The sequence below is a fragment of the Eutrigla gurnardus genome (assembly GCF_963514095.1).
Source record: "Eutrigla gurnardus genome assembly, chromosome: 20".
NCBI lineage: Eukaryota > Metazoa > Chordata > Actinopteri > Perciformes > Triglidae > Eutrigla > Eutrigla gurnardus.
Window position 1 is genome coordinate 7934989 of NC_139931.1, and position 23961 is coordinate 7958949.

The window sequence follows — 23961 nt, forward strand, 5'->3', positions numbered from 1 at the left end:
TAGGATGAATTAAGTTCAACAGCTTATAGCACCTGTAAATAAACGTGCATGAATGTAACTGACTTCTTTTAGGCACAACTTGTAGTTAAATATTCCATATTCCTCAATTCCCATCGTCAGATACAGCAAGGTCAATCAACAAGCAAAATGTTAGTATAAAAAAAAAAATATAGAATTTAATGTGCAAGTCATCAACTTCACTTTGACACCATTGAAAAGTTATTAAATGAGAGTTCTGCAGCCTGACCTCTAAGACTCATATTTTGTCCACATAATCACATGAGATTAAAAGTACATACCGTTTTCAGGTGGCGCCCTGAACAACCTTTGGAACAGTCTGCTATTACCGTGTCAGCGCAATAGTCTTGATTGACAAAAGAGAAGCAGTCTAGCAGCATTAACTGGAATCAAGCACATTTAGCATAGTCAATTTTAAAGATCTGTAACAATACCGTACAGCGATATCTTTAAAAAAAAAAAAAAAAAAGGCACATCGGCCACATCAAGTGATTTATAATCAAGGATTCAAATTCTGAATCAGTTTATACAAAAATATACATACAGTATCTGTGCGGTGAACGGGCTCACTCCGAAATACAACATTGCACTATAAAACTACCCAACAACAACATCCAGACATGTTTCCCACAACAGAGGCCAGATGTTTTTGGGACAAACACTATTTTTTGGACATGCCGTTATAAAATAAAATATTCTCTCTGCTCAGTCCTGCTACAAGATAAACTCCCAACAACGGACTTCCTCAAGACAGAGACAGACTTGTGGACGGTTGTCTTGGGGGGACATTTCAACCCGGCTGAGCAGAAGGCACTTAATTGAGGGTGCAGCTGCTGCACCTAGTGGTGGATCCCAGGCACTGCAGGCCTGGTCCTCACCAGCTGACGGTGCTGCAACCGAATCCCACTTTGTGTCCACTCTTGAAGGCAATTGCCCCTCCCGTCTGTGCTGGGTCCACCCGACTCTGGTTCAGTTCACACTGGTTCATTGTCAAGTGTAGAAGGATGTGGTGGTGGGAGCGTCTCCGACTCACTGGGTTCTCTTTGCCTGAGAGGATCTGCGGGTGATTCGGAGGCAAACGTGGGGTTCGATGTTTGGCTCGGCACGTCAGTCTGTGTGGACTGTGCTGGCTGCACGGTCTGAACTGGCAAATGTGGAGACGCGGGCTCATCCGGTGACGTCGAGGGCACCGATTCGGCAGGCGTAGCGTGAGGGACCTGCGGCGGCTGTGAAGACTGTACAGCTTCCTGTGGTTGTGAGGAGGGTGATGGCGTGTGTGCTGCCAGGTGCTGAGTGCATGGCTCATTCTGTCTGTGTGGCCCCAGGTGTGCGTGCTGGGCCTGTGTGTTCGCAAGCTGCTCTGCAGCAGAGTAGTAAGGCAGGAACGGCCTCTCGGATGCACAGGTCCGCATGGCCAGGTATGTGTGCATTAGCAGGTGCGGGAAGCGGGAGGTGAAGTAGGACACAAAGTCATCAGGGATGGAGCCCAGGGTCTCCTGTACCTCAGCAGGCAACTCTCTGTAATGATGTTTCTGTCGGGAAGAAGGTCAAGCATTGAGTCCGGCAGTAGAGACCGGTTTCTTTTAAAACACAAAGAGCGTGAGAATACATCCCTACCTTGTTTCTCATCGCACGCAGCAGGTCTCTAACCGACCCACCCTTATAGGAGCGGATTTTCCGCAGATCTGCCAAAGAAGAGAAAAACATACACATTTTTATATACATTTGAGTCTCTATCAATATTTTCAAAGTCCGAAGAGAACCGGTTGACACTGAGATACTCAAAGGGTGACAATGCTTCACCACCCACTATAGTATTTTGTATATGTATGTATCATGCATGTCAAAGTCAGTTTGTGCAGTGCTTTACTATAACCCAATGTCTGAAGGCATACAAGCAACAAGAAGACTATTTAACATCAGCAGGCAGCAGGACCTTATATGGGACGTGTGTGAGTTTGAGCCAGTTTCATACCCGTCTGCAGTGGCACTGTGATGTGCTCCCTCCAATCAGCCTTGACCACAGCCCTCCCTCCTCTCTCCAGCTGTCTCACAATAGGTCCGTCCAGCGGTTCCTTTTCTATTCTGTCGCTCACATCCTGCAGCAACCAAAAACATTATAGCAGGCGGTTCTGCAGGTTGTGATTTGGTTGTAAGGACTTAAACTGAAAATTATGTTTTTCTTACATCCTACAAGCATTTGGAGTAGATATTATGAAGAATTTATATACAGACAGTCTATAAGAGCACAGTAAACAGCCTAATACATGTGATGTGTACAGAGTAAACAGCTGACCTGAAAGAACTGCAGCTCCTTCTCCAGGCTCCAGAAAAACGGGTGTTTGAGAACAGTCCAGATCATTCCACTGCACATCCTGTTGATGAAACAAAAAACTCTCAATTTGAATCAGCATTGTGCAGTGTTAATGATAACCACAACTATCTCAGGATGTCACAACATTCAAAAAACAAATGTGCACATAACAAACGTGCATATATAGGAAAGAAATGAGCTGTAATCATCGCTACCATTCACCATGGGAAAGTTTGCATCGTGCATGTGTAACCCCTATAAAAATACAGGCTTACTAAATGTATTTATTATGGAATAATGTTCAACAGTTCATTTTTTTGTCGTTTCATGAAGAGAGTTGTAGTTGCCTGATGTGACCACAGGAGGGTGCTTTATGCATGCTAGGAAACAGACAGGCTAGAATTTCTCCGATGCTGCCCTGAAAAATTGCAGAGCAAGATTGTGGATGTGTTGTGAAAGAGTACGGTTTTATTTTCACAGTACGACTGTACGTTTTTTTATGTTTTCCCGAGGGAGTGCCCGCACGACTGTTGCCGGAGCAGATGCTTTGTTTTGTATTCTAACCGAGGACTCCGGTGAGTTGTTGTACTATGTTATGGCGATACGCTACTATGCTAAGTTGCTAACGGCTAATAAGACGTGAATTTTCCGTTGTTTATTAATGCGGGATGTTACACACTTATGTCATAAAACCAATCGGAGTTGATTGTAAATGTTCTTAAGATGTTGTAATGAGTCAATATGCTAAGTTTTGAGTTGGGAAAAGTGCATTTATTTTACGAGTGCCACTGTAATTTTCGCTGCGTCATTCCGACGCCATGTTCAATGTTAGTGAGTGAAAAGGGGCTCAGTGTGTGCTAAAGCGACATGATATGTGCTCACACACAGGTTTTCGCTGTTTTTTTTGCAATATGGTGTATTCAAATTCATTTTTGAATTGATGAGAGATGTATTTTGTGAATGTAAATGAGAAACATGATTGAATGAAGATTAGAATTGATTTGTGTAACATGATTCATACAGTACTGTTACATAGACACATTAATGGTGACTCGAGGTTTTAATATCTCATCCTACCTATTATTTTGTTGGCAGTATTGTTGGTTACATTCGAGTAATAGAAGAAGATAGATATAATTCTCTACAGAAATTCATGACTGCTGGTGACTTTGTGTCTATGCAGATTGTTTTTTTTGTTGGTTGCCAGTGCTGGATCTGCGTCGTTATCAACGGTGATTTCAACCAGGGTTTTCAACCGAGGCCTGCCGGGGTCGAAGGGGATACCACATCCTTCACCTTCATCGCTGCATGAAGAGTCGCATGTACTTGGAGCCTGAGCAGCGCAGCAACCATCCATTACACACATACTACCCGGGTAGAACACACACACATACACTGAAAAGACTTGGAGTGACACGAATACGGATTCGCCTTAACTTTTGACTGGACACATTGAACTTTACCATCAGAACAGCTACAAGCTGAGAGGACAATTTATTTTATTTTTGTTTATTATTTTTTTATTTTTGATTCCATTGGGGATTTTGAATCTCAACTGTTCTCAACTTGATTTTGATGTTTCGAGAATAAATATACTTGTGTTTACTACATACTTACCTTCCCTCGCTCCTTGAGACGAATTAGAACACAGTGTTCATCTTAAGTGATCTTAGTGAATCACAGAGGGTTAGACATGCGTTGTGCCACATGCCGGGTTGTAATAGAGGTTGTGTAACCCCAGCGACACAGATGAAAGCCCAATGACCAATAAGGAGGCATCATAGGATAGCCTGGGGATAGATACAAGGAAACAGGGAAACACATAAACACCTCCACTCTTTATCAGATCGCCTTAGGGCTTCTTGAAATATACAACAGAAAAAGACATACCAATGACCTGAAGGTACCGTCGTATCACACTTTGAGGGTCAGGACCCAAGAACACGTAGAGGTCCGGGATTCCACCGATAGCCACCCAGGTGAGAGCGGGGGTCGGCTGCAACATCACCTCTGCAGAGAGATTTGGAAAGGGATTCAGCAATAGTTTGCTCACATGCAGGAAATGTGTGTGTGTTATTGGCAAAGATAGCTCTGTACCGATTGCATTGCTGTTGAGAAGAAAAACCCCATGTGCCAAGCCGTCCTCTTCCTGTACTATGTAGAACGGGTGGGAGCCATAGAGGTTAGCATCAGCCTGTAGAGAGAGAAACAAGTACCAACATTTACAAAGCCTGTGTTTTCTCTTTTCTTATTATTTTGCTGTGTTCAGGTCTCTTCTGGGTGTCAGCAAAGAGCTTTTGGACCCCACGTGGGGGCTGTTCATAAGACTCATGTGAGGCGCCATGTCTCTGTTCCAGAGAGTCAGAGATGTCCAGTTAAGGTGCAGGAGGAGCGAGGTGTAATGCTCCCCAAGGCCAGACACAAGGGAGGAGGCCAATGCAGTGGACAGCTGCAGGTACTGGTCAGCAAACAGCAGCAGAGCAACCGTTGTATTCATGCTGGACAGGCAGGACACATGACAATGAACTAACAGGCACTTCATGATGATAATAATTAAGAAACGTATCACATCACTCATGTCACACAGTTGTTTTATCCATGGCTCATAAAATCAGCTTGGAAATGAAGACACTCCCTAGTCACTTTATTAGCTCCTGTTTGCTGTATTATTGATATCTGTATTATCTATACAACACATTTTTAATATAATGCAGTCTAGTGCAACACAAAGTGCAAACCAAGACCTCAGTGATAAACATATAGTTCAATTAATACCTCTCTGAGGTTGTCAATGAAATAAATAGCAAATAGAATACACTCATATACTAAAACGATATGGGAAAATGAAATATAGAGAGCTGCAAAATACAAAAGAGAGTGAAACGCATTGAAGTACATGGTACATCAGAGGTGCAGCTGCTTTACTTACATAATTACTTGCTTACTAACCGACTGTATAGCCATCTATGTTACAAATGTTAGAAATGACAAGCATATAAATATGCATTATGAATGCACAATTAAAAGTTCAATTAAGACTTCTACTTATGGCTATACAGACCATCACTGTGATGTCTTCTATAGAAACCATCCTAGAGGATGCAAGTGAACAGAAGTACTCACATCACCCTTCCATTGGATTTGCGCCGCACTATGAAGCCAAATGGGTCGGACTGGTATTCAGTGGTAAAGAGGGCGTCTTGGCTATCAGCTTTGCTCTGAGGAACGTCAGCTGGGAGCTTAACTTCATATCGCTGAGACGATGGGTCCTTTAACTTGAGAGAAAACGTATATTATGATTGATCTCATACATTTGAATGAAGAAAGGAGTTTTTTTTTTTCCCATAATTTAGTTATTCACTATACCCAACCCATATTGAGAATAAGTTTTCAATTATAAATCACATATGACTAAACATGGATGTCTTCTTTTCCAGGCTTTTGAGATGTTTTCCTCCTGAATGTGTTTAAATCTGCCACCTCAAAGGCCACACATTTTATATCTTGCAACATATTTGCCACTCAAACTACATCTTTTGACACTTGTACTATTGGGTACTCACAGTGAGGTGCAGGCAGCCTGAAGTCTCCTCCAGGACCTCGAGGTGCAGAGTGGAGATGTCTCTGGGGAGATATGAGGGTGTGTCGCGGGTCAGCGTGGCCGCTTCGCCTCGCATGGTGGGGGTGAGGGGACTCATTCTGTACCCGGGGTACACACGGGGGTAGAAGCACCATGGTGGTCCTGCAGAGGTAGGCAGAGGGGCATAGCAGCACCCCCTCTCCTCACACTGCCTCTGGCTCAGGAGCCTGTCCCGGGCGCAGTCGAACCGGCTGTCCGGGTCCACGCTGCATTCAGCGTCTCTGGAAATATTAGCCTCTCGGGAGATGCCAGGGTGGACTCCCACTGAACGTTTTTCGTGTGCGTTTCCTTGCCTTACCAGTGTGGTCTCGTGGACAGAAACAAAGTTGACATACAAACATGCGGACAGTGCAAACGCGAGAGGGAGCATATTAGCTACCGTGGAGGTTGTTAGCCGTTAGCTAGGAATTAGCTATCCAGCGCTTCAGGGGCTATAGTTTTAGCATTTCTGCCCAACCAGATAACGTGCAGGAAGTGGTATAAAATAATTAGCATTGCAAGGCCGCAGAGTAAGTAGTATTTGACTGAAATAAGTTGTCTGCAACAAAAAAACCGCAGTGGACGGAGCTAAGTGGACACAAACATCAAACTAGGGCAAGCATACTAGGACAAAACTAAGTCGGGAAAAAACTACCACTGCTGCTACTTCCCTTCCTTTCTCTTCCTGTATTCTTTGTGATTTAAAGAAAACAACCACGGATGTGAAATTTCAGTCGTAAAACATAAAGGTTTTTTTCTCAGGGAAAGCAAATATACATACATACAACAAATGCTATCGAAGTTATTTAAATTATTGTGGCGAACACCTGTAAATCTGATGACCACAGAGAATTCCGTGTGTGTGATCATCAGCGTTATCATCTGTGAAACAAGCTTGTTTATCTCGCCACTTCCTGGTTACAATGTCCAATCAGAGCCAGCCAGAGAACTTTTGGCCAATGGGATGCAGCCAAGGGGACAAGTGTTCCTCCTGCCAAGACTGTGCTTGTTATTGAGGTCGGCTTACGCCGAAATGAGACTCTCTTGAACTTGATATTACCGATATCGCATACCGACAACGCTGTTATTTTCACATGGTTGTATTCCGTAAAAACTCACTTTGAGTTATGAAATATCTTTAAATGAGGTTGTTTTACCAATCTGCGTAACAATCATGTATTGTCAGTCCCAAAACCAGGTCTACTAGTCCAGAACGTTTCAAATTGCAACTAAAATCAGACCCTCATTTTGGGTTCAGGGCTATAATGTCTAAAGCCCCACGCTCCATGTTCCACTAAAGTCTGTCAGTTGCTGCACTATAAATTAATATCTTCTGAAAGGTGATCACTATCAGTAGAATTTTAACGATCAATGCAGTTTTTTCAAGGAATGCCGACATAAAATTGAAGAAAACAAGTTTATTGTATTCGGTGACATGCACCACAGTTTGCAGTCAAACATTTGTTCATGTTACTATCAAAAATAAATCATTCAATGTAAGTATATAAAATAAAAAGTATAGCAATAAATGAAGAGGAACTGTTTCATTTTTAAGTACAAGTGTGTTTTCATAATTTGTATAAAGCACATAAAACCACTAAATTCCATACTTTACTACATGTTTTTTGTTGCACATCAATATATTTACACATTCTTCTCCAAATGTTCATCATGTTGCAGTTTATCTGTTTTTGAACATTTATTGTTAAAACACACAATTTCCATGAAAGGTTTCCATTTAATTCCATTGCTTTCCCTGTTGTATCCTGGAAAACAGAAGATTGAGTACGGTTTCCACTATGAACCAAAATTAATCTGCATTTTTTTCTTTCTAGTTCAGTTTCAAAATGATAACACCGATTGGGAAACACACACAAATACTCAATTGCATTAGGAATGCATTTAGTTGCTAGTTGTGAACTGTAGTCCATCTGAACTGGATCTACATACAATCTGAAAATAATAAAAAGTAAATCATATCATTGCCCATGTTGATATATACACAAAAATGATGTTATTTTTACAACACTAGCTGTATTTTTCAGCGAATTTACATGCATATCTATTTCTAAATAATAATAATACATTTAATTTAGAAGCACCTTTCATGTCACCCAAGGTCACCTTACAAAGTATAAAATCTTAAAAAAATGTAAAAACAAACATGATAAAAACAAGACAGTGTGATAAAAACAAGTGAAGTGCATAGTGTCCAGTTATAGAGTGTAAGCCAATTTGAACAGGTGAGTTTTGAGTTGTGACTTGAAGGTTGTGATGGTGTCCGACTATCTTATGTGTGGGGGGAGGGAGTTCCAGAGCCAGGGTGCTGACCAGCTGAAGGATGGTACTGAGGCGCGATGTGGGGATGGTTAATAGCCCAGCAGAGGTTGAGCGGAGGGAGCAGGAGGGAGTGTATTCGTGAAGGAGGTCGCAGAGGTAAGTGGGGGCTAGGTTGTTGAGAGCTATTGTACCGGGAGCCAGTGAAGTTGGATAAGAACAGGGGTAATGTGGTCAGCTGATTTGGTGCGGGTGATGATCTGGGCGGCTGAGTTCTGAATGACTTGCAGTCTGTCGATGAGTTTGGTGGGGAGTCCAGTGAGGAGGGCATTGCAGTAATCGATGCGTGATGTGACAAATGAGTGAACCAAGAGGGTAAAATGCATATACCAAACTTAACTTTGTGTTTTGACCAGATTTTTTTCTTTTTCAATTGTTCTTGCTCTTAATGAGGTGGATTCTAAGCCCATGCTTCAGGAACATGACCATTGTTAAAAAACAAACTACTGTTTCACAGTGATGTTGTAGGCGACGGGGCCTCTGAACGTGAATCCCAGGTAGAACGTGATGTTTTCATTGCTATGAGGCACTGATGGTACATGGAGAGGCAGTATACTGAACTTCTTTTTCTTGGGGCCTTCAAGGTACACCACTCCATCTTCAGTCCATCCAGACACACATTTCAGCATTGTGGCAATCTCAGGCTTTTTCCAGGCCTCACCCCTTAACCATTTCATGCGTTTCTCAGAGACTGAGATCCCCTGTGTGACTTTTTCAATTATTTTCTTGTGGACAAATCTATCCAGTCCATTGCCATTGCCCAGAAAAAAATGAGTGTACAGCCTTCTTTTCCGCTGAGGAATGTCCTTCTTCTTGGTCCAGTAGTCTTTTTCCAGGTTTTCAACAGCCTCTTGCACAATTTCATATTTGGTTTCTTTCTCGTGATGGGTGTCTTCATCCTGTGGCCAGAATAGCAAGGTAAGCAAGAACAGGGAACTTGGAAAACATTTCCTTTTATCAGTTGGGAACTGATGGCAAAGTGCCTGCAGATCTTTCAGAGAAGCTACCTGTTGAGTGCGTGGTGACAGGCAGTTCAGAGTAAGGTGGGCCATTATGTAATTGATGATATCCCTTTGACCAAATTTGGCCTTTTTTGGATTGCTGGGGTAAAGAGAAAGGATGGTCTTGAGAAGATGTACCGCCTCCCTCTGGTCAGTTAGCTTTGACAGAATAGATGTTATGTTACCCCCACCAAGATGATAGATCATCATGCATTTTTGGAAAGGAGTTAGATTGTCTGGGTCGAATTGCCCCTGAAGTGCAGTAGAATAAGATTCACTGAAGTACTTCCCGTACTCTGAAGATTTCTTTGCCAACCATTTAAGTGGATGACTTATCTTCTCTTCAGGACTTTCAGGAGGCTCTTCTCCATCTAAACCAATGTCTGTCTGGAAGTAACTGAGGTCCTCAGATATCCATTCCAAGGCATCTTGCATCGTCTTGTTGAGTTCTTTCAAACGGCCATGAAATGGTTCCCAGGCATCTTTAACTTCCTCAGGAATGTACTCTGTTAACAGGTACTTCATGCACTCTGAATGGCCATTGGTTCGGTTTGCAAAAACTTGCAATGAAGAGATCAGTTTGAGCAGGCTGCATCCCACTTCAACTTCAGAGAAAAACCCTGAGCTGTTGACGTTTTCCATGTCTGCATCAGCTGCTTTCTCACATTCGTGAAAACACTCAATGGCTTTCAGCGCAGTCTCCACGGCATCTGCTGTATTTTGGGCTGTCTTTTGGACACCGTCCATCGCATGGCATTTTGCTTGGAACCATTTCCTGTACACCTGCCCCTTTGTGTCAAGTATGTATGAGTTGTTGGGCCACAGATTGGCTGCTGTGTCTGCCCAGTATTTTGCCTCTTCAAACTTTTCATAAGTGTAATGAAGACGAGCAAGTTGTTGTGCAAATAATGGACATTTAAGGAAACGCTCAAAAGCTTTCTCGAGTAACTCCATTGCTTTTTTTGGGCTTTTCTCAATTTCACACACATGCTCAATGAAAGGAGAGAAACGGCTATCATATTCGTCACCTTTGCTTTTCCTGTATCGCCTCATAAAAAGTGCTCTCAAAAATGACCGATATTCGTCCCTTCCAAATCCGTGCTCAAAAAGCATGTCGTCACAGAGCAACTCCATTGCCAAACTGCTTTGGGTCTGTTGGTTCCCCAACAGCTGTTGGAGAATTTCCTTTGCAACGAGCGGGTGGATGATTCGGATTGATTCAATGTGTGTATTTTCATCCCTAAGGTGCAAGAACACTAGTTTAGCCTGATCACTGAGGGATTTCTCAAACCCATCCTGGCGAAACCTTTCCAGGTGAATGGTGATGGCAAGCAAGGCTTGACAATGGGACTGAGAGATGAAAGAGTTTTGAACATAGGTGTTCAGCAGAGCCACATAGAGAATGAGGCGAGTGACAACAGATTGATGGTTAATGCCTTGGAGCAAATGTTCCACAAACTCTTGAACGTACTTCTCATTGAATCCTTCACTCATCAAAACAAACGTCAGGATGAATTTCGGTGCATATCGTTCCTTAAGCGCCTCTCGTTTTCTGGCAAACTTTCTCGTCTCCTGATCAGACAGTGCGTGAGTGACAGACACATTCTGTAATGGAGACTCCCTGCATCTCTTCTCTGGGACATGGGATCGTCTGCAGCTCAACAAGATGAAACACAGAGTTCCATACTGGATTCTTTTGGTGTTAACAGCAACCTCAAGTTCGTTCCTGAGATCATCCAGATATTCTTTGTCCAAGTCTTCAATGAGGAGAAGCACAGGAAGACACGTCTGTGGATCTTTTTCCTCATATTCTCTTAGTTCAACTGAATGTTGCGCCACAACAGCAGCTGAGTATGACGGCTTCACAAGTGCACACCTAAGATCTTTCCTGTTGTTCCACAGCACCTGTCTTGCCACAGTGCTCCCACCACTTCCTGGATGGTGGTAGATGTTTATACTGTTCACCGGAGTTTGATCTGCATTCCACTTCAAAGTCTCGTTGAGAAGTTTGGAAACCTCTTTATATGCATCTCTTTCAATTATCTCTCCAACATGCCCATGCTCAGCAAGCCAGAAATTCAACCAGTTTATTCTCCTGCCACGGTAGAACTAATGGTCAATGTTTTCCTTCTCCTCATCGATGAATTCTTTGGTTGTTTCATCGCAATGATCGACTGTCAGAATTTCCAGAGGATACATCTGTTCCTCTTTGTGCGTTTCAAGAAGACATGTCCCTTTCACAAAGACCGGCAAGTGTTTGCTGGCACATGCTTTTACAGGTTGTATTTTCTGCAGCGTTGCATTAATGTGACTCATTTTCATCCCGACAATACTGGAATTGTCCAGAGTTTTTTTCCCACATGACCCCTCTGCAAAGCTTTGCCACTTCTGGAAGTTTTTCTCTGATTCACAAATGCAGATGATGTCTTCATGGCCTTCCATGTTGGCGAAAAACACATTAAAGGTGTGCAAGAGTGGTTTCTCAACTGGTGATGTGAGAAGAAAGATGACCTGGAATGTCCCTTTTGGCAAGATCTGTTTACAGATCAAAGACACAGATTCCCGCAGTAAAGTCATTTTTGTCTTGATCCAAGTCAATTCGTCGCACGAAGCTTCATTTCCTTTGAAGTCGGAATGGCCATTACAAAAGATCCAGCTTGTTTGCTCAAACAGATGCAAGTGGCTCGTGAATTCTTTGACGCTTATGTCACCGGGCATCCTGTAGCTTTGCAGAGAATGCATGTTTGCAACGTGATGTTGAAGGTATTTACTGCAAAGACCTTTGATCTTTGAGTCTGGGTCGAAGTCAAACACACAGAACACCGCCATGTTAAGCAGCCAATCAATGTTGCAAAGGTCATCAGGGTTGAATTTGTTTGTGACGAATATGAACCATTATTCTTTCTCGATGAATTTCTTCCCACTCGTCATTAGCATGTTGAGTTTCCTTCCGAGGTCTTGGGAGGAGTCTGGAGCACACAGGAATTGATTCTTCTCTGCTTCCTCTCTTAGGGCATCCCGATCTTTGACTTGCTCATAGAAATCACTTATGTCTTTGTCTCTTACTGGCTCCGTTTTTGATCCCACCCTCTGCAGGATCGTTTCTTTCTCAAATTCTACTTTGTTCGACGTCTCTTTGAAGTTTGGCAGACGAACTTTATACACCTTGCCCTTAATGATACTTATTGAAGGCATGATGTCAACCTCGACCACATACCTCTTTTCTGTAGTATTTTGATCTATAACCTCAATGAACCTTGGCGGGCGTACACACTGGCGTACGTGCTCCGCGCCAGAGGGGAAACTCCTTTCAATGTAGTCCAAAGCATCTACATAAATGTCTTTGTCTCGCACAGGGATGCCAATTATCTCACCGTGCACGTATCCCGCGTCCTCCTTGCTGTCCATAACACCAAAGTGTATTGTACCGTTCGTTCTGATATTCATACAGCCAGTCGCAAATTTAAGGACCTCTTTGGCAAACTTAGCTTGGAGTCTTGTGCGCTCCAACTCAGCTGCCACAGAAAGAGACTTGAATTCATGGCACGGAGATGTCAAATTAAAAGCCCCCGATTCCGGTTGCAGGACTCTGTGCTTCACATATATGAAATCAATCCCTTCTTGATCAAATGGCCGTGGTCTGCAGTCTTCCTTTGACATCAACACACATTTTTCCTGAGCTGTTTGTCTGTCCTTTAAGGTCACTTGATCTCCCTCAGGAATCTGTGCTATAGGACCTTCGCTTGTTGTGGGAAGAGATGTTGGATTACTGTTTTTCTGTTCCAAAACTTCTTTGGTGCTTTTTTTCTTCTCTTGAGACTTTTGCTTGGAGTTGATGAGTTCATCTCTCTTTTGAATAATCAAATGAGCAGGCCCTGATTTCATGCAAATCTTCGACGTCAAATAGGCCTCATCCAGTGCTAGAAGGATTTTTCCATCTACTTCTTCCTCATAGAGCTTTTCTATGTACTGCTCCTTAATTCCAATGGACCTTAGCCAGTTGCTTACTTGAGATTCAGTCCATCCCTTGGGGGACTGCTCAAGTTCATCAGCTGTATGGTGAGAAAGGACAGAAAAACACAAAAGGTTTGATTAGAAATAAATAAATAAATAAATAAATAATCAGAGAAGCACTATGGTTGTCTTCCACACTTCAGGCAGTCTTCAAGTGTGTGTGTGTGTGTGTGTGTGTGTGTGTGTGTGTGTGTGTGTGTGTGTGTGTGTGTGTGTGTGTCTGTGTGTGTGTGTGTTGGTGTGTGTGTTGGTGTGTGTGTGTGTGCACGCTCATGGCTTTTGAGCGTAACCCCTGCAGGTCAGCGCATAAAGGAGAGGTGCTGCCGCCTAGTGGTGTGGCTGACTGAAACAACATACAGTTTTGAGGCCCTCTGCAGCTTGCTTGCCTGATTATATTGCATCGTTGTTTTCCATAATATTTCAGAAGTAATATAATTAGGGCCCGAGCGCCGACAACGTCGGGCTGCGAAGCCCTATTGTTATTGTACGGTTCATTATTCTTTCACCAGTTCAACGTGCCTTTTGGGGGCCCCAGCATTAAAAAAAATGAACCAAATTTGGTGTGTCCATGCGGCCTGGTGAAAAATTTGAGAATTTGGTGGTTTCGCATTCGGCCACGAAAAAGTTGCTCGCTAGCGCAACCTAACGTGTCTATTCACCAGCCCCGCCGCACCGTAACTCCGATTGACATAAAATTTTGCACACATGTGCGGTGTCTCTTGGAACACCAAAGTCCGCCTAGCGAAATTTTTGGCCATCTTGGATTTTATGAAAAACACGTCGTTGCGCATTTCTCCGACACCGTTCATCCGATTTGGACGAAATTTGGTGTGCATACTCCTTTGACCTACCTGGGGTCAGGGTCCAAAAGGTTTTGAAAATATGGTTTTAATTCAGAAGATATCAGCCAATGAACATAAGAGGGTTGTGCCACCAAAACGCAATTAGAATTAAAACTGCGAGCAGTATCGTGACGGGCCCTCGCTCATATGCAGTCGTGGAGTGCCTGTGGTCACAGGGCAGTGTCGTGGATGCTACCTGTGCTGCGGCCGTCTGGTTGTGGAGCAAGTTGAGACACAAGCAATTGACATTCAAAGCCATCCATCTGTCACATGCGGTCGTGATGTGCCTGCGGTCACACGGCAGCGTCGCGGCCGCCTACCTGTGCTGCGGCCGCCTCCTTGTGTTGCAAGTTTAGACACAAGTGATTGACATTTAAAGCCATCTAGCTGTCACATGCAGTCGTGGAGTGCCTGCGGTCACAAGTGAAACTACATTTCAGTAAAAGAGCTCACACACATGTCCATGCCTTCCTGACATCTCTCCTCCTCCCCCTGTGTCCTCCTTGCAGGCTGAAATGAGAGGAATTAGTCAAAAAATAACCAGGTTGGGCTGTTACTTGGAAAAAGTCACGAAATCAATGGCATTTCCTGTTGCCAGTAGGTGGCGCTCTGACTGTGAGGCAATATAACAGTGCAGATGTGTTCAGGAAGGAAGTCTCATTAAGTGTGGAAAGTTTGGAGCAGATCAGAGAAGAAACACTTAAGTGATAATAGTTTTGATGTTTATGGCGAAGGTTCAACTGACAGCTGTGTGAGGTGCATGTGAAGTTTGACATCTCTCCTCCTCCCCCTGTGTCCTCATTGCAGGCTGAAATGAGAGGAATTTAAAAAAAGGAATTAAAACTTTCATGACTGTTTGATCTGGTGTAAAGCAGACTGGAACTACATGTCAGATTCACAGCTTCTCCATGTGTCCACTGATAGATCTGACTCCCCCTGGTGGTTGCTGTTCCCCTGTGTCTCTCCCCCCTCTGTGTTCTGAGTGAGGATTGAGTGAGGGACTGAATTACACAAGTGGCTAAAAACTATTTTGTTTGCCCACTTCATGTTAACTTTAGGCGGTGGGTCCAGGAGGCTTTTTTGTACATCTCCACATGGGCTATCTAGGAAAAAATATTTCATGTGTGTACGCCTAACCTTAAGGGGGGGCTGTTGCTCAGAAAAAGGGCATAAAATCAGTCACATTTCATGTCGCCATTAGGTGGCGCTCTGACTGACTGCCTTTGGCGAAGGTTGAAAATAGTAGCGCAGTCATGGCGTCGCCCTGGCCACGCCCCTAAATATTCTGGACATCTTTGAGTAACTTTTTGTCCTTAAGGCCTTTCCAACCATATAACCAATTTTGGTATCAATCAGATCAATGGTATAGTCGGTTATAGATCAAGTACGACCCCTGTGAATGGCCAAAAACGGCCATCTTTGGAAATTTTTGGAAGCGCCCCACATTACTGGATTTTGATGAAAATTGACATGTATGTTCGTAGAAGCTATGGCAACATAGGTTATGAGTTTCGTAATTTTGGGGCTAAAGGTTATAGAGTTTTGCTAATTGCGTTTTGGTGGCACAACCCTCTAATGTTCATTGGCCGATATCGTCGATTAAAAGCATATTTTCAAAACATTTTTTGGCCATCACCCCAACTAGGTCTATTGGGTATGCACACCAAATTTCGTCCAAATCGGATCAACAGTGTCGAGGAAAGAGCAATGGCGTGTTTTTCATAAAATCCAAGATGGCGGAGAAATTTTCCTAGGCAGACTTTTGTACTCCAAGAGGATTTTTTGTAGAGGACATTTGTCCGCACATGTGTGCAAAATTTCATGTCAATTGGAGTTACGGTGTGGTGGGGCTGGCGAATTTCCACGCTAGGTGGCGCTAGCGAGCAACTTTTTCGTAGCACATTACGAATCCGCCAAATTCTCACCAGGCCGCATGGACACACCAAATTTGGTTAGTAATGCTGAGGCCCCCAAAAAGGCATGTCGATTTGGTTAAAGAATAATAAGAGTTACAATACAGTTACAAACAATAGGGCTTCGCAGCCCAACGTTGTCGGCGCTCGGGCCCTAATAACTCCATAACCTTTGGCCCAATAATTACGAAACTCTAAACCTATGTTGCCATAGATACAAGGAACAATTTTCATCAAAATCGAGTAATGTGGGGTGCTTCCAAAAAATTCAAAAAATTGCCATTTTTGGCCATTCTCAGGGGTTGTACCAAATCTAACTTGGACTATATCGTTGATGCGATTGGTACCAAAATTGGATATATGGTTGGAAAGGCCTGAAGGACAAAAAGTTACCCAAAGATGTTGCAAAAGTTTAGGGGTGGGTGTGGCCAGGGCAACGCCATGACTGCTACTATTTTGAACCTTCGCCAAAGGCATTAAAGCTGTTCTAACTTCAGCGTTCTTTCTCCGATCTGCTCCAAAATATTCATACTTGAAAACAGTGTTGTCCTCAACACATCTGCACTGCAATTTTGAGTCACAGTCAGAGCCCCGCCTAATGGCGACATGAAATGTGACTGATTTTATGCCCTTTTTATGAGTAACAGTCCCCCCTCTAGGTTGGGCTTACGTGCACAAAATATTTTTTCCTAGATAGCCCATGTGGAGCTGTACAAAAAAGCCTCTTGGACCCACCGCCTAAAGTCAACAAGAAGTGGGCAAAAAAAATGTTTTTAACCACCTGTGTAATTCACTCAAGTTCCTCACTCAATCTCACTCAGAACACAGGGGGGGGACACAGGGGCACAGCAACCACTAGGGGGTGTCAGAGATCTATAAGTGAGACATGGAGAAGATGTGAATCTGACATGCAGTTCCAGTCTGCTTTACACCAGATCAACAGTCATGACACTTTTAATTCCTTTTTTTTAATTCCTCTCATTTCAGCCTGTAGAGAGGATACGGGGAGGAGAGATGTCAAACTTCACATGCACCTCACACAGCTGTCAGTTGAACCTTCGCCATAAACATCAAAACTATTATAACTTCTATAAGTCTTTCTTCTCTGATCTGGTCCAGACTTTCCATACTTGATTAGAGTTCCTTCCTGAACACGTCTGCACTGTTATATTGTCTCACAGTCAGAGCACCACCTACTGGCGACAGGAAATGTAATTGATTTTGTGACTTTTTTCAAGTAACAGTTTTCCTCTTTTCTAATTCCTCTCATTTCAGCCTGCAAGGAGGACACAGGGGGAGGAAGAGAGATGTCAGGAAGGCATGGACATGTGTGTGAGCTTTTTGACTGAAATGTAGTTTCATTTGTGACCGCAGGCACTCCACAACTGCACCTGACAGATAGATGGCTTTGAATGTCAATCCCTTGTGTCTAAACTTGCACCATGAGGAGGCGTTCGCAGCACAGGTAGGCGGCTGCGACACTGCCTTGTGACCGCAGGCACTCAACGACCGCATATGAGTGAGGGCCCGTCACGATACTGCTTGCAGTTTTAATTTAGCTTATGAACCAATAATCAGACATATATTTTTGAATCGCATCGGGATATTCCATTTTTTTCACAAGCAAACAATTGTCTATTATCTCTCTCTCAGCGCAAGAGAGACTAACACATATGGACATCAACAAATGGATACCGTGGTCTCTGCAACGTGTACGATCTATGCGGTGGGTGCAACCAAATCATGCTCCGGTGCACATAAATTAAAAAGTTAGACGCACCAGTGCAACCGATGTAAAATGTTATTCTGGTACTATCAAAGTGCTTTTGCTGAAATGAGGTTAACAAAAACAAGCAGTTAAAGTAATTTTGGTGGTCGGAAGAACCGAAACAATGTGCTGAAAGACTCTAAAATGTCCTGTATAGTTGAGGGGGACTGCAGAGTTGAGTGATAAATGTAGACTATGTTGACATTGCTGGGGCACGTTGGTTGTGGTGGTCGTGGTTGTTGAACTGGGCTAATAAAGCTAGTGGGTGTAACACCGTTCGCTGTCTACACTCTTCCTCATTCATGCACATCTACATGGTGTCAGAAGTGAGCCGAATCTAATCTAAGATGGCGCAAGGACTCCGCCGGATCGACCCGCTCGTCTTTAACGAGGATATCGCTCACAACTGGGAGAAGTTCAAGCGGGAATGGCATGTCTATAGCAACGCCGGGCTAGCGACGGCTAGTACGAAAGTGCAAGCCTACACGTATCTCAACCTCGCCGGTCCGGAGGCGTTGGATAAACTCGACACGTTTGATTTTGCGGCCGCCGAGGATCGTGAGGACCCTGCCGTGCTGGTAAAGAAATTTGAGGAATTATGCCTGCCGGTAAAGAACGTAATTATGGACAGACATGCATTCAACACGACTGACCAGAAACGGCACGAGTCAATCCAGTCATATGTTTCGACATTGAAGGTCATGGCCAAGAAATGTGACTTCGGGACACTGCATGATGAGCTGATTAGAGATCGTTTGGTCTGTGGTATTCACAGTGACGCTGTCCGTGCACAGCTTTTAAAGGAGAAGAAACTGACGCTAAATTCGGCCGTTGAGATCTGCATGCTACACGAACGATCTGAGAAGGGCAACAGGGAACTAAAAAAGGAAGCAGAGGTGTGCACAGTGCAATTCGACCCATGCACAAACTGTGGTGGCCAACACGCACCAGACCGGAACAAATGTCCAGCGCTCAACAAGCGCTGCAACACGTGTGGAAGAATGAACCACTTCTCTAGATGCTGCAGATCAGGCAAACCGTTTGCCCCCAACAGGCCAGGGCAAAGGTTTGCTGAGTTGTCTGCATGCAACACTGGCAGACAACTGACTGTGAAGATTGACACTGGGGCCAAATGCAACGTCATATCCAGGGCTCTTCTATAGTACATTGATCCGACTGCGCACGTCAATCTCAACAAAAGAGCAAATCTTGTAGCGTACGGAGGTCATATAATCCAGACTCTTGGTGCGGCAGACATGGTTTTTAGTTGCGGTTTGTTACGTTTCCAAGTTGTGGACAGAAACGTCAAACCACTGCTGGGTCTCAGAGACAGTGTCAGGCTCGGCTATGTGACTTTTGGACCAGAGGTGCATACCGTCGTCCAGCAGGAAGCGCCAGGGCTGACGGAGTACAAGGACCTATTCGACACCAGCGCCATTGGCAAGCTGCCAGTAGTGTATCACATGCGCCTGGATGACACCGTGCGCCCCACTGTATGCGCTCCAAGACGGGTGCCACTGGCCACGAAGGACAAGATTGTGGCGGAACTGCATAGAATGACCCGACTCGGAGTCATCACACCGGTTCAGGAGCCCACTGAATGGGTTTCAGCCATGGTGGCTGCGAGCAAACGAGATGGGAGCATTAGACTGTGCATCGACCCCGTCAACCTCAACAAAGCCCTCCTCAGACCCCACCACCCACTGAAAACTGTGGAAGAGGTGATCGCTGACAAGCCTGATGCCAAACTGTTCAGCATTCTGGATGCTAAGTGTGGTTTCTGGCAGGTGCCGCTCAGCAAAGAATCCTCAAAACTCACCACCTTCATGAGTCCTGTGGGCCGCTATGCCTTCCTACGGATGCCCTATGGCATCACCACGGGGAGTGAGGTTTTCCAGAGGTGCATGGAGCAGTTTTTCGAAGGACTGCCGTGTGCAATTGTGATTGATGACATTTTGGTGTGGGGCCGCTCGAGAGAGGAACATGATCTCCGTCTCCGCCAAGTCATGGACAGGATACGGGCTGTCAATCTCAGACTGAACCCTGTGACTGAGGTGCCGTTTCAGGGTCACTGAGGTTGCTTATGTCGGTCACCTGCTCACCGACCAGGGTGTGAAACCCGACCCTGCCAAGACCGCTGCCGTCCGCCTGATTCCCCCGCCGGAGGACAAGAACAGTCTGCAAAGGTTCCTAGGCATGACCAACTACTTGGCCAAATTTGTACCAGACTACAGCGAGGCCACGGCACCCCTGTGCGAGCTGTTGCGCCAGGATGTAGACTGGTGCTGGCTGGAGCTCCCCACAGCGGCGTTCACAAAACTCAAGGAACTTATCGCAGGTCCCCCGGTGCTGCGGTACTTTGATGTGCACCAACCTGTTGTGCTGTCAGCTGATGCCTCACAGCACGGACTGGGTGCTGTCTGCCTCCAAAACGACAGACCGGTGGCTTTTGCTTCAAGGGCCCTCACAGAGACTGAGTCGCGCTACGCTCAGATTGAGAAAGAGCTCCTGGCCCTTGTCTATGCTTGCACAAAATTCCATCACTACATATATGGACGGCTGTGACTGTCGAGACTGACCATCAGCCGCTCATTACCATACCACTTCACACAGCCTCTGCGCGCCTCCAAAGGATGATGCTCCGCCTGCAGCGTTACAACCTTGACGTCATCTACAAGAGGGGCAGGGAGCACGAGGTTATGATGTTGGACGTCCTCTCCTCACACAGGGTTGAGGAACTGAAGCGTGAGACATTGGCTGATCCTCTGTGCCAGCGTCTCGCTGAGGTCGTTTCTGCAGGCTGGCCCGATGCATTTAGGGAGGTGCCACGTGACCTGAGACCGTTCTACGCCATGAGAGAGGAACTCACGAGTGACGGTGGTTTGCTCCTCCGTGGACGGCGGTTCGTCATTCCACACTCCCTCCAGCATTACTACATTCAACAGCTGCACCAGGGCCACCCTGGTCTCGAGGCCACGAAGCGCAGGGCCAGGGAGACAATGTTCTGGCCGACCATCTACACTGACATTGAAAGAGAATTTTCCAGGTGTGCCCCCTGCAATGCTCTCAAGCCACACCAGCCTAAGGAGCCCCTTCAACTGCATTACATCCCTGACCTACCGTGGTCCCTCACCGCAGCAGATGTTTTTGAGTGGGAGGGGAAGGAGCATCTGGTGCTTGTTGACTCCTACTCTGGCTGGTTCGAGATAGACCGGCCAAGTTTAAACGCCACTTTGCTACTCACGGAGTACCACAGCAACTCATGACAGACAAAGCTGCTTACTTCACACGTAGGGAGTTCCAGGAATTTGCTCGCAAGTGGGACTTCTGTCATGTCACCAGCAGTCCACTGTACCCTCAGTCCAATGGGCTTGCTGAGAGGGCTGTGCGCTCGGCAAAGCACCTGCTGGAGAAATGTGCACGAGATGGAACGGACATAGATGCAGCTCTCCTCAGCCTACGCAACATGCCCAGGGACGGGTTGCCGTCGCCAGCTCAATGCCTGCTTTCTCGGCGCACCAGGGCTTTCATTCCCATGACCAAAGCCATGTACTCACCCGAAGTGGAGACCCAGGTCTAGATGGCCCTGATACAGGCGAGACAGAGTGGAAAGGCCTACTACGACAGATCAGCTAGGCCACTGGCTCCACTGCGAGCTGGGCAGACAGTGAGAATGCAGACAAAGAGAGGACATGACAGGTTGGCAACAGTGCTAGGAACAGCACCACAACCAAATAGTTACCAGGTCAAGGCTGGAGATGCAACATATGTCAGGAACAGACGCCACCTACTCCAGACACCTGAGACCTATGTTCCTGACTCCACAGCAGGGGACCCACCTGCTGTTGCTGCAATCGCACATCCACGAAGCCCACAACATGACAGTGTGGGACCAGAATTGTCACAGGGACAACGGCCTGTGATTTTGACTCGCTCAGGGAGAGCGTCGAGGCCCAACCCTCTCTACAAGGACTTTGTCACAGACCAGCTCTGTGATGTGCAGGCACACTGACATTTGACCCCCCCCCCCCCCCCTCCCCTCATGTTGCAGCCTGTTCTGGCTGTGTGGACTATTGGACACTCTTTCTAAAAATAAATAAATAAATAAAAAAAAACGGGGAGGACAACATGAGATACATTATATGTTACATGTTCTGTATTAGATGCTTGGGGTTTCACTAAATCTGCTATGTTCTATTATGTGCTATGTTCTGTTAGGTGCTATGTTCTATTAGGTGCTGTTTTCTATTATCTGTTATTTCATATTATGTGCTTCGTTAGCATATAACTTAAGAAGGGGGATGTAGACTATGTTGACAGTCTCTATGGTTACTGCTACGGCGTGCTGACGTCACGGGGACGCACGGCATACTGGGGCACGTTGGTTGTGGTGGTCGTGGTTGTTGAACTGGGCTAATAAAGCTAGTGGGTGTAACACCGTTCGCTGTCTACACTCTTCCTCATTCATGCACATCTACAATAAAATAAACACGGTTGTTGATGAAGCGAAGGAAGCACTCGACATATCCTTCCTGTTTTGTTATTGTGGCGTTAGTACCACTGTACACCATACTGTGATAGTTCCGGGTAAATAGTCGGTTTTATGAATACTGGTTTCATACTAATACATAGAGACAATAGAGTTTTGACTGGTGCAACCTGATCAGCCAGTTACTTACTTACTTAGCCACAGAGCCATTTATAGGGATGGCCCTCTCGATCCAGCCAAAAATGTACATATCACAGGACACATATCCAGTGTTGGGAGTAACGCATTACAAAAGTAATGCATTACTGTAATGCATTACGTTTTGCTGTAACGCGGTAATGTAAGGCATTACCAAAAAAAAAATTGGAAATATTTTACTCGGTACAAATCTCAGTAACGCGCGTTACAATGCATTTTAAACCCGAAATCAATTGGTGTGTTGTTTTTATACAAATTTGCCAAAAGTGTGAAAGCCGGTCGGTGTAACTCTACACTATGTTAATTAATCGCTGTTAGCAGGCTCCATGAGCTGGACACCGACTCACGGAGCGGCTCCCGGTCGGTCAGAGCGTAGCCGACCCGACACCGAGGATCAACAGCTGAGGGGCGGCAGCGAAGAAGAGGAGGCTCCGATTCTCCTAGTCGGTTATGAACCGCTTTTATGTCCACGTCATAAAGCTTTTGGTGCGTGTTTAAAACAGTAGGTATACTTCAAAACGCGAGCGTCAGACGCTGTCAGAGCGTTTATGAACAGTGTTTTAGAGCTCCCCTAAATGTCTCAGGTAGGCTTTCAGGTAATTTCACGGCATAACACAGTGCCTTCCGGGTCATTAAAAAAGACGTACGGCAAATCTGGAATGAAAAATTGCACTGTTATTTCATTCCCGAATCCCATTCATGAACGCAATATCTAATATCAGTTAACGAGTCGTTTTCCGTTTCTCGTTTTCCGTTTTCCGTTCTTATATTTTGAAGAGAAAAACATCACATCCTGCTGTGTAATGAGCTGCATTGAACACAAGTAGATCTATTGAGAACACAGAATCCATATTTCCTTTTATTTTCTGAAAAGTAATGCAAAAGTAATGTAAAAGTAGTGTAATGCCTTACAATTCAAAGACAGTAATATTGTAATGTAAGTAATTACTTTGAAATGACAGTAACAAGTAATAAATAATGCATTACACTTTTGAAGTAACTTGCCCAACACTGCCACTTGTACTGAAAAGAAGGACAGACGTCTCATAAAACACTTCACTCACTCACCCATGATTTTTGCTCTCCTTTCTTCGTCACATAATCAACATTGGTTTTTACGATCATCACATTCCATCTGCAAGATATAAGATCATTCTTCATTACTGCCAGGGCGGCGGAGAAAGACATTTTGACATGTTGACTAGCTCGATGATTATCGGTCACATTTAAATTATAATGGCAGGAAGGACAATACACTAGGTACAATGACTCTGATCTGTATCTTGAGGGCAGGGAAAAAGTGGTGTCTGTATAACCAAATGTAGTCTGGGAGTAGCCGGAATGATACATTTTACATTTCAATGTTATGCTCTTAACTGAACGGTTTCCTCTACTGAGAATAACAAAATGCAGATAAATATATTATCTATGAGAGAGAGAAAGCCCTT

General features: G+C 44.8%; 2 protein-coding genes and 1 pseudogene across 3 annotated transcripts in view; all 3 read right to left on the minus strand.

Annotated features, from left to right (window-relative positions):
* Positions 1 to 405: 405 nt before the first annotated feature.
* LOC311030876 (serine/threonine-protein kinase/endoribonuclease IRE2-like) lies at positions 406 to 2424 on the minus strand. The gene is made up of 4 exons (XM_084036908.1): positions 2315 to 2424; positions 1994 to 2117; positions 1636 to 1703; positions 406 to 1550 (listed from the first exon to the last, which is right to left on the minus strand). Exons 1-4 carry the CDS (start codon positions 2390 to 2392, stop codon positions 993 to 995), a joined length of 828 nt encoding a protein of 275 aa, XP_083893034.1. The 5' UTR covers positions 2393 to 2424; the 3' UTR covers positions 406 to 992.
* A 2159-nt stretch (positions 2425 to 4583) lies between these two features.
* LOC311031407 (lysosomal alpha-glucosidase pseudogene) lies at positions 4584 to 6977 on the minus strand (annotated as a pseudogene). Its single transcript, XR_014599359.1, has 3 exons — positions 5896 to 6977; positions 5456 to 5607; positions 4584 to 4830 (listed from the first exon to the last, which is right to left on the minus strand). The product of XR_014599359.1 is annotated as a lysosomal alpha-glucosidase pseudogene (transcript).
* Positions 6978 to 11823: 4846 nt separating this feature from the next.
* Positions 11824 to 23961, minus strand: part of LOC311031242 (sterile alpha motif domain-containing protein 9-like) — a 30816-nt gene continuing 18678 nt past the window's right edge. Inside the window, exons 2-3 of the mRNA XM_084037427.1 lie at positions 23582 to 23648; positions 11824 to 13341 (exon numbers count right to left, since the gene is read on the minus strand). Of these exons, the coding sequence (XP_083893553.1) occupies positions 12185 to 13341; positions 23582 to 23585 (1161 nt within the window). The 5' untranslated portion in view covers positions 23586 to 23648 and the 3' untranslated portion in view covers positions 11824 to 12184. The remainder of the gene's footprint in view (positions 13342 to 23581; positions 23649 to 23961) is intronic.

Excerpts from the sequence above, each read along its gene's own strand:
- LOC311030876 (XM_084036908.1), bottom strand. The coding sequence starts at position 2,392 with ATGTGCAGTGGAATGATCTGGACTGTTCTCAAACACCCGTTTTTCTGG. Across the intron at positions 2,118-2,314 it reads AGGAGCTGCAGTTCTTTCAG|GATGTGAGCGACAGAATAGA; the intron begins GTCAGCTGTTTA and ends TGGTTGCTGCAG. Across the intron at positions 1,551-1,635 it reads TGCGTGCGATGAGAAACAAG|AAACATCATTACAGAGAGTT; the intron begins GTAGGGATGTAT and ends TCTTCCCGACAG.